Source organism: Eptatretus burgeri, chromosome 3, assembly GCF_056783735.1.
Source record: "Eptatretus burgeri isolate ZD-2024b chromosome 3, Ebu_testis_v1, whole genome shotgun sequence".
Taxonomy (NCBI): Eukaryota; Metazoa; Chordata; class Myxini; order Myxiniformes; family Myxinidae; genus Eptatretus; species Eptatretus burgeri.
Window position 1 is genome coordinate 80,966,762 of NC_140963.1, and position 13,487 is coordinate 80,980,248.

The following is a 13,487-nucleotide window of genomic DNA, read 5'->3' on the forward strand; positions in this document are numbered from 1 at the left end:
CCCTCACTCTTCCTTTCCCTCCCTCATGATCACTCTCCCTCTCCCTCCCTCGTGCTCGCTCTCCCTCTCCCTCTCCCTCCCTCATGCTTGCTCTCACTCCCTCAGGCTTGCTCTCCATCTCCCTCCCTCGCGCTCACTCTCCCTCCCACGCGCTCGCTCTCCCTCTCCCTTTCTTGCGCCCGCTCTCCCTCTCCCTCATGCTCGCTCTCAATCTCCCTCCCTCGCGCCCGCTCACCCTCTTCCTCTCCCTCTCTCGTGTTCACGCTCCCTCTCTCGTGCTCGCACTACCTCTCCCTCCCTCGCAATCGCTCTACCTCTCCCTACCTCGCGGTCGCTCTCTCTCACACTCCCTCCCCCATGCTCGCTCTCCCTCTCCCTCACTCCCTCACGCTCTCTCTCCCTCCCTCCCGCTCGCTCTCCCTCTCCCTCCCCCATGCTCGCTCTCCCTCTTCCTCCCTCACGCTTACTCTCCCTACCTCTCCCTCCCTCATGCTCGCTCTACCTCTCCCTCCCTCACGCTCGCTTTCCCTCTCCCTCCCTCGTGCCCACTCTCTCCCTCACTCACGCTCGCTCTCCCTCTCTCCCTCACGCTCGCTCTCCCTCTCCCTCCCTCATGCTCGCTCTCCCTCTCCCTCCCTCATGCTCGCTCTCCCTCTCTCGTGCTCGCTCTCTCTCTCCCTCCCTCACGCTTACTCGCCCTGCCTCTCCCTCCCTCATGCTCGCTCTACCTCTCCCTCCCTCACGCTCGCTCTACCTCTCCCTCCCTCATGCTCGCTTTCCCTCTCACTCCCTCGCGCTCACTCTCCCTCCCTCATGCTCGCTCTCCCTCTCCTTCCCTCACTCTCCCTCTCCTGCCCTCGTGATCGCTCTTCCTCCCTCAACTCTCCCTCCCTCCCTCTTGCTCGCTCTCCCTCTCCCTCCCTCGTGCTCGTTCAGACTCTCCCTCCCTTGCACTCGCTCTCCCTCCCTCGTGCTCGCTCTCCCTCCACGCTCACTCAGCCTCTCCATCCCTCACGCTCTTTCTCCCTCTCCCTCCCTCGTGCCCGCTCTCCCTCTCCCTCCCTCGCGCCCGCTCTCCCTCTCCCTCCCTCGCGCCCGCTCTCCCTCTCCCTCCCTAGCGCCCGCTCTCCCTCTCCCTCCCTCGTGCTCCCTCAGCCTCTGCCTCGCTTGTGCTCACTCAGCCTCTCCATCACTCGCGCTCGCTCCCCCTCTCCCTCCTTCATGCTCATTCAGCCTCTCCCTCCCTCATGCTCACTCTCCCTCTCGCTCACCCTCGCTCGTGCTTGCTAGCCCGCGCTCGCGCTCGCTCTCCTCTAACTCCCGCACGATCGCTCTCCCTATCCCTCCCTCGCACTCGCTGTTCCTTTCCCTCCCTCACGCTCACTCAGCCTCCTCTCCCTCATGCTCACTCTCCCTCTCCTTCCCTCATGCTCGCTCAGCCTCTCCCTCCCTCCTGCGCTCTCAGCCTCTCCCTCCCTCACGCTCACTCTCCCTCCCTCTCCCTCCCTCGTGCTCGCTCTCCCTCTCCCTCTCTTGTGCTCGCTGTTCCTCTCCCGCCCTCGCGCTCACTCTCCCTCTCCCTCTCTCAGCATCTCCCACCCTCACGCTCACTCAGCCCCTCCCTCCCGTTCGCTCAGCCTCTCCCTACCTCGCGTTCGCTCAACCTCTCCCTCCCTCGCGCTCGCTCAGCCTCTCCCTCCCTCGCGCCCGCTCAGCCTCTCCCTCCCTCGCGCCCGCTCAGCCTCTCCCTCCCTCATGCCCGCTCTCCCGCTCTCCCTCTCTCTCTCCCTCTCTCTGCCTCTCTCTCTCTCTCTCTCTCTCTCTCTCTCTCTCTCTCTCTCTCTCTGCCTCTCTCCGCCTATCTCCGCCTCTCTCTCTCTCTCTCTCTCTCTCTCTCTCTCTCTCTCTCTCTCTCTCTCTCTCTCTCTCTCTCTCTCTCTCTCTCTCTCTCTCTCTCTCTCTCTCTCTCTCTCTCCCCCTCTCTCTCCCTCTCTCCCTGTCCCTCTCCCACGCTCTCTCTGCCTCTCCCTCTCCCACACTCTCTCTTCGTCTCCCTCTCCCGTGCTCTCTCTTCGTCTGCCCTCTCCCGCTCCCTCTCTCTCTTCGTCTCCCTCTCCCGTGCTCTCTCTTCCTCTCCCTCTCCCACGCTCACTCTCTCTCTCCCTCTCCCGCGCTTACTCCCCTTTTCCCTCTCAACTGTTCCTTTTGCCCTCTACTGATACGAGCTCTTACACAAACTAAGACGATGTAAACAACCAAAAAATAAATCTACGTTTAAAGTAAAAGTGTTTTCTGATATTTGATATTTATCTTTAAATCGTTTTTTGGAACATTAGCTTTTTGGGTCTAATATTTATTTGGGAATGATTGTGTTGTCTCACGACCATTTCACTTCTGGAGTCTTTTTTAATTAAGTGAGCTATTTCATCATGTAGTCTTTAAAGCTACTTAATAGCACTGGTGAAAGTACCCCAAAACTTTCCTTGTCATCATGGGACTATTTGACTATATCAGAAAGTAATTATTTGGTTTTGAGGTCACTTGAAGGAGTCACCCCCTTCAGATGAAAATGAAAGCTGGGGTGAACCTTGATTTTAAAAAAAGAAAGAAAGAAGATGATTTTGGTTCACCCAATTAAATAACATTGGAGGAAAGTACACCCAGACTTGTATTCCTAAGCTACTGTTGGCACATTATTCTAAATTAATCAGTGTTTTGGGATCATTCCACACAGTGCAACAAGAGCCCGAAATGCTACAAAAGGGTAATAATAACCTACATCTTCTTAGTACAGCTGATAATCTCTCATATCATAAGAATTGTGCAAATTATGACGAAAGCATGAAATTTCTACCAGTGTTAGTACATGCCATAAGCTTCATTTTCAGATTGGGAGGTAAGGCAGATTTGACCTCTGAGGACCGTGAGAGGTCAATGACCACAAAGTATCAAAATATTGATGTTTGGAGTCATTGGTTAATGGTAAATATGTTTATGATGTACAAACCATGCATTTGTGTTCCAATAAAAGTGTCTACATATTCCACACAGCGTTGGCAATTACTTACAGGTGTCTAGCTTTGACCTCTGAGGACAGTGAGAGGTCAATGACTGAAAAATATCAAAATATTGATGTTTGGCTTCATTACTTGATAGTAAACATGTTCATGATGTACAAACCATGCATTTGTGTTCCATTAGAAGTGTCTACATATTCCACACAGTGTTGGTAGTTATTTACAGATGTCTAGCTTTGACCAACTGGTCCTTGACACGAGAGACATCATGGACACCCCAGTGGCAGAAACTGTGAGGAAGATTGAGTCCCTTGGTGAGGAGCAGTACACAAAGTTTGTTGAAGAAAGACTGGAACTATGCACGAAGCCAGTTACAGAAACACTGCCCAAGAACAAGTTGCCACTCTTCAGTCGGCCACAGACCAAGACGCAGTCAAAGCAGCAGATCCAACTCACCGCAGTGAAGAGTGACTGTAGTCCCTTCTCGAGGCTGTATATTGCCTGCCAATCACGTGATGGGGATCTGGACCAGTTCTTCTGCCACGAGAACCAGGCAGCCCCACCAGCATTAAGGCCCTGTCACACCTTGACGATTTAGCCAAGGTATGCCTGACGTGTGCAAAATTGGGCTAAAACGCGGGCACACGTCGAATACGTTATGGGTAAGTTTGTATACGTTAAGAGCCCGCTGGCATACGTCGTAGTACGCTGGCAAACGTCGTAGTTCGCCAAGCTGTTAGACAAATTTTCCATGCTTGAAATTTACCGACGTATGCCAGCGTATGACTCACACGTTCCGCATAATGCTGGCCATAAGTTGTAGCCACGTTACGTGATCGTTGACACACGTCGACACACGTTACTTGTAAGTTACTCATAAGTCGAAACACGTCGAGGTAATGTTTAGCATACCCGAAACTTATTTCTAACCTATGAGTAACGTGTTGTAGGCACGTTACGCGATCGTTGACACACGTCGACACACGTTACTTGCAAGGTACTCAGAAGTCGACACACGTCAATGTAATGGTTAGCGTCAGTGTTCCAGACTCCCTGGTTTTTTTTGTTTTTTGTTTTTTGTTTTTTTTCTTCAGTATGACGGTCATGTTGACACTTCGATTTCTAGTGCGGTTATAATATAATGTAATTAAAAGGCTGCCGCACAACGATTTAAATCATAACCGTCATACCGAAGAAAAAAAAAAACAGGGAGTCTGGAACACTGACGCGGACCATTACATTGACGTGTTTCGACTTATGAGTAATTTACAAGTAACGTATGTCGACGTGTGTCAACGATCGCGTAGCGTGCCTACAACTTATGCCAGCATATGCAGAATGTGTGTCATACGTCGAGTACGTCGAGAAATTTTCACATGCTGAAAATTTCTCGACATACAATGACGTATGCCAGCGTGCTCTTAACGTATACAAAACTTACCCATAACGTATCCGACGTGTGCCAACTTGGTTCGGCAAATTTTTCATACGTCGGCATATGCTGGCTAAAACGTCAAGGTGTGACAGCGGCTTCACACTTCAATGTCTAGTGTGATTATGATTTGAATCGTCGAGCCGCAGCCTATTAATAGGCTACACCACGTGATCGTCGGTGATACGCTGCCGCGTGCTATGCATAAGTTAGACTATCGTTGGGCATATGTTGTGAACGCCGACAACACGCTCAGCATTCGTTGGTATAAGTTATCTATATGTGAATAAAACGTTGTGTACGTTACTAATATGTTATGCATACGTCCAACACATTATTATACGCCCAAAAATAAAAATAAAAAACATCAATAGTTCAGCGTATGCCAGCGTTTTACATACATTTTGATACGTTGCCATACACTGGCTAAAACGTCAAGGTGTGACAGCGGCTTTATCAACAGGAGGAAAACTGCACCTTGGAGTCAAAGCAGATCTACGACACTGCCTGAAATCAGACCAACCCGAAACCACAAGCTCACCTGGGGTTGATGCCACAATCCTTGATGGAACAGCTATTGTTCAAATGCTCAATCCTGTAACAGCAAAGACCTTTGAAGAGTATGTGAACACAGTCTTTGCACCTTACATCTCCACTCAACTCGAAAAGATCAACAGACTCGACCTAATCTGGAATGTATATCGACCTGACAGCCTGAAAGGCACGACCAAACAGAAGAAGATGGGCGCCAGGAAGATAGTGGCTCCCTCTACCATCATGCCTAAGAACTGGAAGGCCTTCCTTCGTGTGGATCAAAACAAGACTGAGCTCTTTGGTTTCCTGTCACGAGAGGCCATTCGTCTTCCAATTGCAGATGGCAAGGAAATGTATGCAACATGTAGAACTGAGGTCCTGTGCTCTCCTGCCGAGTCCGACTTGACCAGCCTCGCCCCATGTTCACACGAGGAGGCGGACACTCGCCTGCTTCTACATGTGGCAGATGCTGTGCAGAAGGGGATCAGGAAGGTGGCCATACGCACTGTGGATACTGATGTTGTGGTACTGGCTATGGCTTCATTCAACAACATCAATCCTGACGAGCTGTGGATAGCTCTTGGTACTGGATCCAGCTTCCGGTACATAGCTGTTCACCAACTGGCTGCCGCCATGAACCCAAGACAATGTGCTACTCTCCCCATCTTCAATGCCCTCACAGGGTATGACACTGTGTCTTCTTTCGGTGGCAGAGGGAAGAAGACTGCCTGGGAGATTTGGAAAGTGTTCCCACAGGTGACTGATGCCTTTGAAGAACTCTTACGCATGCAAAGTGATGTCAGTGAGGAGTCAATGTCACTGCTGGAGCGCTATGTTGTGCTGATGTATGACCGCACCAGTGACACCATGGAAATGAACGATGCGAGGAAACAGCTCTTCGCACACAAGTCTTGGGCTCAAGAAAACATTCCCCCAATGCAGGCAGCACTCCAGCAGAACATCAAGCGTGCATCTCTCCAGGGCATCTGCTGGAACCAAACTCTGGTCCTGACTCCAGAGTTACCAATCCCATCTGACTGGGGCTGGACAAAGGAGGCCTCTGGGTGGCAGCCTCTTTGGACGACACTGCCAGAGGCATCAAAATCTTGCCACAAACTGATCCACTGCGGCTGCTAGAAGAGATGCACTGGCCGCTGCAAGTGCACCAAGGCTGCACTCAAGTGCACTGCATTATGTGCATGTTTGGGAGACTGTTAGATGCAATCAGACACCTTTATATTTATGCGTCTATATGGATAATGTGTGTATTACATGTACCGGTATGTACTATACATGTGTCTGAGGTAACTGACCTCACTGTACTTTAAGCTTATAGACTATGTTCAGTGCACATTGAAAATTAAGGTTGCACAGATGATCTTACAACACGATTTCATGCAAGCTGCTCTGGACACCACAATAACCGAAATGTGTATTTCAATAAATTTGTTTTCTGAGGTCACTGACCTAATTTAAAGCACTTGTTCAGTCATGGTTGTAGCCTGTGATTATGTATAAAGGCTCTCCAGAAGATATAGGGACCAACACATGGCAATATACCTTTTTAATGATTCCCAAAACAGACAAACTGCACCAGAATCGTGAAAAAATGACAATTTAAATATAATTGAGGTCATTGACCTCTCACTATCCTCAGAGGTCAAATCTGACTTACCTCCCGATCTGAAAATGAAGCTTATGGTATGTACTAACACTGGTAAAAATTTCATGCTTTAGTCATAATTTGCACAATTGTTATGATTATCTGCTGCACTATCTGTGTTTTTTTTTGTATACATTGTTGACTCGTATGAGGGCTAACACACAACACACAGAAAGAGGGGAAGGGGGGCATGAGACAACGGGGTCCCTCTTCTTCTATTCCGAAAAGAAGTGTGTGTGTGTGTGTGTGTGTGTGTGTGTGTGTGTGTGTGTGTGTGTGTGTGTGTGTGTGTGTGTGTGTGTGTGTGTGTGTGTGTGTGTGTGTGTGTGTGTGTGTGTGTGTGTGTGTGTGTGTGTGTGTGTCTTCATTCAAAAGGGTTCCTGCTGTCGTGTAAGAATTTTAAAAAAATACACTGGTCCCATCCATCCATCCATCCATTAGGACCATACTCTGTACAGAGCGTTGGTGCTGCCGAAGCAGTCTCCTTGGCTATTGGACGCAATCCTGGATGGGTTGCCACTCTGACACAGGATACCAACAAGCTGGCACTCATTTTGCTGACCTCAGAAGGATGACAGGCAGAGTAAACTCCACCTGGTATTAATTCAACAGCCAAGTGGGATTTGAACTCAGGATCCTGGGACCCCAAGCCCACCACTCTCGCCATTAAGCCAACACCAGGCATACACTGGTGCCATTGACAAGCTCATAGTCAATTTACTTGGTTGGAAAGCTAATAATCGATTTATTTGGAACAAGAATTCATGTTGCTTTAATCATAAAGGTATGTTTTAAAAGCCCGTGTTTCCAAGATGGAGGGAGAAGCGAGACCTTGAGCTAAAATGCAATGGTTCAAGATAACAAAGTTTGGGTAAAAAAAAAAAAAAATCTTCCGTTTTGACGCCAGTGACTTTAAATGCCCACACCTGGGGCATGAACTATGGGTCAATTCGAAAAAGTTACATATTTCAAGTATCCCTCAACGTTAATTGCATATACAGTTTCAATAAAAAATATATTAAAATGTGCCTATAATTGCATTTTTGTTATATGGCTTTTTGACCTCACCCAAGGGCTCCAAGGGACTGGGCCAAAATGATACTGCTCACGTACCTTCTTGCCATGGAGTGATCATAACTACCGAGTTTGGTGAATTTCTGAACAACCGTTTGAGGAGATAGAATGAAGGATGGATAGATGGACAGATTGAGTCTGTCCGCCCATCAGACAGCTGATCGCAATATCCCATTGTTTTCTTTTTGTTTTTTCAAAGCATGGGGATAATAAAAGTAAAGCTAGTCCTCACTTAACGTGGTTCTTATGTTCTTGAAAAGTGCAACTAACCTAAATGACTAAGCAAATACAATTTCTCCATAGCAATTTATGTAAATGGAGGGGGGGGGGTAATCGGTTCCAAATGGGGGGGGGGTAAATTCCAAGGAAACATGATTACATTATAGGAAAAGACATTATATACATGCAGTGTCTTCAGAAAGTATTCACGCCACTTGACTTTTGTCACATTTGTGTTCCAGACTGAATTTAAAATGGATTAAATTTAAATGTCACCTATCGACACAAAATATCCCATAATGATAAAGTGAAAACGTTTTTTAAAAATTCTGCAAATCAATTGAAAATGAAAAGCTGAAATGTTTTGCGTCAATAAGTACTCAACCCCTTTGCTCTGACACTCCAAATTGAGCTCAGATGCATCCAATTTCCTTTGATTACACTGAACAACAAAATTTTTTTACTGGAGATGTGTAAAGTGATTTAGACTAATTTGGGTACGCTGATTTCAAAAATCATAACCGTTTTGCTGTATCACGTCAGGATTTTCAGTAACAGAAATATTCCCATTGCCTAGAAGTCAGGATTTCAATGAAATTTACAAAAATTCATTTATTCATTTATTTCATCATGAATGCTTCAAAATTATAGAAATTACAGAAAAACTCCACTAGAATGTAATTAAAAATGCTTTAGGCATTTGGCTTTGCGTTTGTGCTGCTCTGTGTCAGTTTCACGATGCAGGAACCAGCAGAAATCGCCCATCATGTTCGGGTTGTGCCGCCCTTGGTAACGCGTCTCCATGAGTGAAATCTCTTGGTGGAATCGCTCGCCGTGCTCGTCCGAGACTGCTCCCAAGTTGTCAGGGAAGAAGTTCAGGTGCTGGTGTAGGAAATGGATTTTCAGGGACATCCTGGAGCCAAGTTTCCTGAAGGACTCCAGCAGCTGCTGCACTATTTCTTCATAGTTGTCCACGCGCTCGTTCCCCAAGAAGTTGTCCGTCACAGCTTTGAAGCTCCTCCACGCTGCCAGCTCTTTGGGGTTTAGAGTTGTCGGAAAAGTTTCGTCCTTCATAATCTGTCGGATTTGCGGTCCAACAAAGACACCAGCCTTGATCTTGGCCTCCGACAAGGTGTTGCCAAACTTTTCCTTGAGGTATAAAAACCCACGCCCATTCAGATCCATTGCCCGTACAAAACTTTTCATCAAGCCGAGCTTTATGTGGAGTGGTGGAAGGAAAACCTTGGCTGGGTCGACAAGGGCGACATGCTTCACGTTGTGTCGACCAGGTACATGCTCTTTTCGCTCTTCCCAATCTTTCTTCGCCCAGTGATTCTTGTCGTCTCTGCTATCCCAGAGACAAAGGAAGCACATGTATTTCGTGTAGCCTGACTGCAGCCCTAACAACAGCGCCACCACTTTCAAGTCTCCGCAGATGTGCCAGTTGAAGTCATTGTACTTGATGGAATCAAGCAGCTGCCGCATAGTCTCATAGGTCTCTGTCATGCCGAACGCGTGAGCCAGTGGGACTGATGGTTTCTCGTTGCCATTGTGGAGCAAAACAGCCTTCAAGCTGTTCTTCACCGAGTCGATGAAGAGGCGCCAGTCTGCAGGATCGTGATCACACCCAAGTTCTTTCAACAGACCGTTGATGTCACTGCAGAATGTCATCGTGTCTTCCATCTCAAAGAACTCAGCCATGTCTGTGACGTGCTCTGAACAAGGATATCTTGGTGTTAGGTTCAAGTAGATTCCACTGCTGCAGCCTTGATCCAAGCAGCTCTGCCTTCGCCTTTGACAGCGAGAGATCTCTTACAAGATCATTTAAGTCTCCCTGGTTCAGAAGGTGTGATTCTTGAGTGTCGGGTTCAAAAGGTTCATCATCACCATCCTCTTCACCACTGCTTACAGCTATGTTCTGATCAGCTGGAGGTGTTGGAACGGGGTTCTCGTCATCATGAGGCACAGGTTTACGAGCAGAGACGCAGTCAGCGTACTTGATGTGACCTTTATTCTTCTTGTTGAAGCCGGCGATGCTTGTGCAGCAGAAATAACAATCATCATGATGATTCTGCGGCCCACGCCATATCATGGGCACCGCAAATGGCATGCTCGCGCGCTTGCCCACCAACCACTGAGTCAAGGTTGTGTGACAGCTTGTGCAGCAGATGTGTGGTGCCCAGCTCTGTTCTTGGTCCCCCACCTTACACCCGAAGTAGTGAAAGTAGGCGGCCTTCATTTTCACTGCTGTAGATATACTTCGCTGTTGATCTTTTTTGGTATACCGACCACAGACATAACAGAAGTTGTCAGGATGATTGGTACAGGAACACCTACTCATCTTTCTCTGAAAGAAAGAAATATAACACAAGTTAACAACAATTGTACGAAATAGACATGTTAAAGACATATGTAAATTTCATTGAAATCCTGACTTCTAGGCAATGGGAATATTTCTGTTCCTGAAAATCCTGACGTGATACAGCAAAACGGTTATGATTTTTGAAATCAGCGTACCCAAATTAGTGTTAATCACTTTACACATCTCCAGTAAAAAAAAATTTTTGAAATTTGTTGTTCAGTGTTATCCGTGAGATGTCTCCACAACTTCATTGGATTTCACCTGTGGCCAATTCAATTGATTGGACATGATTTAGAAAGAAACACACCTTTCTATATGAGGCCCCACAGTTGACAGTGCATGTCAGAGCAGAAACTCGACCATGATATCCAAGGAACTGTCTGTAGAACTTCAAGATAGAATTGTGAGGATGTGTAGGTTTGAGGAAGGGTATAAAACAATTTCTTGTGTTGAAGGTTCCCAAAAGCACAGTGAGCTCCATCATTAGGACCACTGTGACAGAACTATAGAGCTCCTTGGCTGAGATGGGAGAACTTGCAGGAAGGAAAACAATCTCTGCAGCACTTCACAAATATATGCTTTATGGGAGAGTGGCCAGACAGAAACCACTTCTGAGAAAAAAGGCACATGACAGCACACCTGGAATTTGCATAAAGGCACGTGAAAGACTCCGAGAGCATGACACAAAAGATTATGTGGTCTGATGAGATGAAAATTGAACTCTTTGGCCTGAATGCAAAATGTGACGTTGGACGGAAACCAAGCACAGCTCATCACCCATCTAACACCATCCCTACCGTGAAGCATGGTGATGGTAGAATTATGCTATGGGGATGCTTTGCAGTAGCAGGGACTGGGAGACTTGGGGGAATATAGGGAACAATGAATGGAGCCAAATACAGGAAAATCCTTGAGGAGAACCTGTTTCAGAGTGCAAAAGATATTCAACTGTGGCGAAGATTTACGTTCCAACAGGACAATGACCCCAATCATACAGCCAAAGAAACACTGGAATGACTTGAGAACAAGAACATGAAAAGTCCTTGAATGGCCCAGCCAAAGCCCAGACTTGAATCCCATTGAGAATCTGTGGAAAGACTTGGAGATTGCTGTTCACTGATGCTTTCCATCCAATTTGACAGAGCTTGAACAAAGCTGCAAGGAAGAATGGGAGAAAATCCCTAAATCCAGATGTGCAAAGCTGATACAGACATACCCAAGAAGACTCAAAACTGTAATCGCTGCCAAAGGCACTTTTACAAGGTAATGACTCAGGGGGTTAAATCTACTGTCGTACTCGGATATTATAACGGAACATTGCGCGACTTTAAATGAGCATGTTCTCTAATAGTTCAATGACATCCTAACGAAACGAAACATCCTAACGAAGCGAGGACTTAATGTATGGAAGGAGCGCACAAGCAGCGGTGATGACAATGATGATGATGAAGGAATGCAACAGATGGAGATCACAGAAGTATGAATAACAATAGGTTTAAGTTCAAGTTTTATTTGGAGACACGAAAAAAAGAAAATACTTTGTGGATATGGGGAGGGGTTGCTGTTGTACGCAACACAAGCATGATCTTGATTACTTATTTAACGGATCAAAATCATTCGTCGTGCTTTGGATTTATTATAATGAATTATCTGAGCTAATGGGAAGCACTTTGGAAATATTTCAACCAACGATGACTAAAACATGTCATTATATTATCTGTGATTGAAAACTTCATTTTGTAAGAGATGTGAAATTTTGATTTGCTGAAAAAAAAAGAAAAGAAAAGAAAAAAGTCAATTCAACAATTGTTTCAGATTTGCTATTAATGGATTGGCAGGATACCCGAGAGATATGCGTACCCGCCTTTGAGTTCTATCGCCTGAGTTTGAATCTCGACCCAGCTATAAACTGTCACTGGTGTTTTAAATGAAAGGCATCAATGCCTATGCTTGAACAGACAAGGTTGGAGGTCGTTGGTGGACATTTAAGATCCCTCAGCTTCCTTCGAGAAGAGTTAGTGAGTTATCACCAGCACCGTGAACGAATTTAAAATTCCTCCCACCTTCGGTCAAAGGTTAGGCCTGGCCAGCCTGTTTGCGAAAGACTTGGGCCAAAAACATTCCTTGGCTGACCCCACAAGAAGGTGGGAATAATCTGGACCATTAAATAAGTGGTTGTCTCATTAAAATTCGACATTTTTAGTGAAATCTCATTTCCCTTTTCATTCTAAAAAATAATAATAATTAAAGGAAAACAAACAAATCTTCTTGTAACCTGCAAAGATAGTAGTTGAACATATAACGACTATTATGAGCCGAAGAAATAAAGAGAACCAAATAACTTTCAGACTGAAGGCAAAAGGTTTTGCAGAAATCGATTTACTTCAGGAAACCATAAAAACATCCTGACATCCAGGAAGAACAGGCAATAGCACGACTGGGTCAATCTCCATCAAATTTTGCATATGTGCTGGGGTACACAGGATCTGGTCATAGGCACAAAAAAAGAAAAACACTGGTCTGTTTTTTTTTTCTAAGCCTTTTTCAAGAAAACGTGATAAATATCATCGAATTCATGGCCTTCAACCCGAGGTATATTCCAAGAAAAAGCCCAAATAAATCAAAACACTGCTACAGTAACACCACCATAGTACACCAGGACTTGGAAGGCAGCACTTGCTTTGAGATTCAAACTATGCTAAGCCAACCAACCAGCTTTCTTGGCCCATACAGCAGAATTGACCTACAATTGCAGCGAGTACTTTAAGAACTACAGCTCCAGCTACTCGTGAGAATGTGTAAACCTACAGGCAGTCCTCAAAGGTTAGAGAACTTTTATTGACAATAATCAGAGACTTCATCACAAGAGAGGGAAGGGTGTGGGGGGGGGGGGATGAGAATTTTAATTGGAACAAAAGAAAAAGGAAAGAGGAATATCGAAATAATAGACGCAAAATATGAATTAGTGGATTTTTAAGGCGTAGCACCCTTGGGTGGTCCCACACATTGGGATGCAGGCAAAAACCAGAAGAAATCTTTGACACCCAGAAAAACCTGTGGATTTCCGCTCCAATCTCCATCCTGTCATGTGACAAGAACCCCAGCACACTTCCCAGATTCACATTGAGATTAAAGAAAGGCTCCACCATTCAGCAGCGAAGCACCGGTAACAAATGTTTCACCACA

At 46.1% G+C, this 13,487-nt stretch overlaps 1 protein-coding gene across 1 annotated transcript in view; it reads left to right on the forward strand.

Annotated features, from left to right (window-relative positions):
• Positions 1-6,125: 6,125 nt before the first annotated feature.
• The window catches only part of LOC147030294 (uncharacterized), a 15,116-nt gene continuing 7,754 nt past the window's right edge, over positions 6,126-13,487 (forward strand). Inside the window, exons 1-2 of the mRNA XM_085872175.1 lie at positions 6,126-6,164; positions 11,653-11,778. Coding sequence (XP_085728301.1) covers positions 6,126-6,164; positions 11,653-11,778 — 165 coding nt within the window. The remainder of the gene's footprint in view (positions 6,165-11,652; positions 11,779-13,487) is intronic.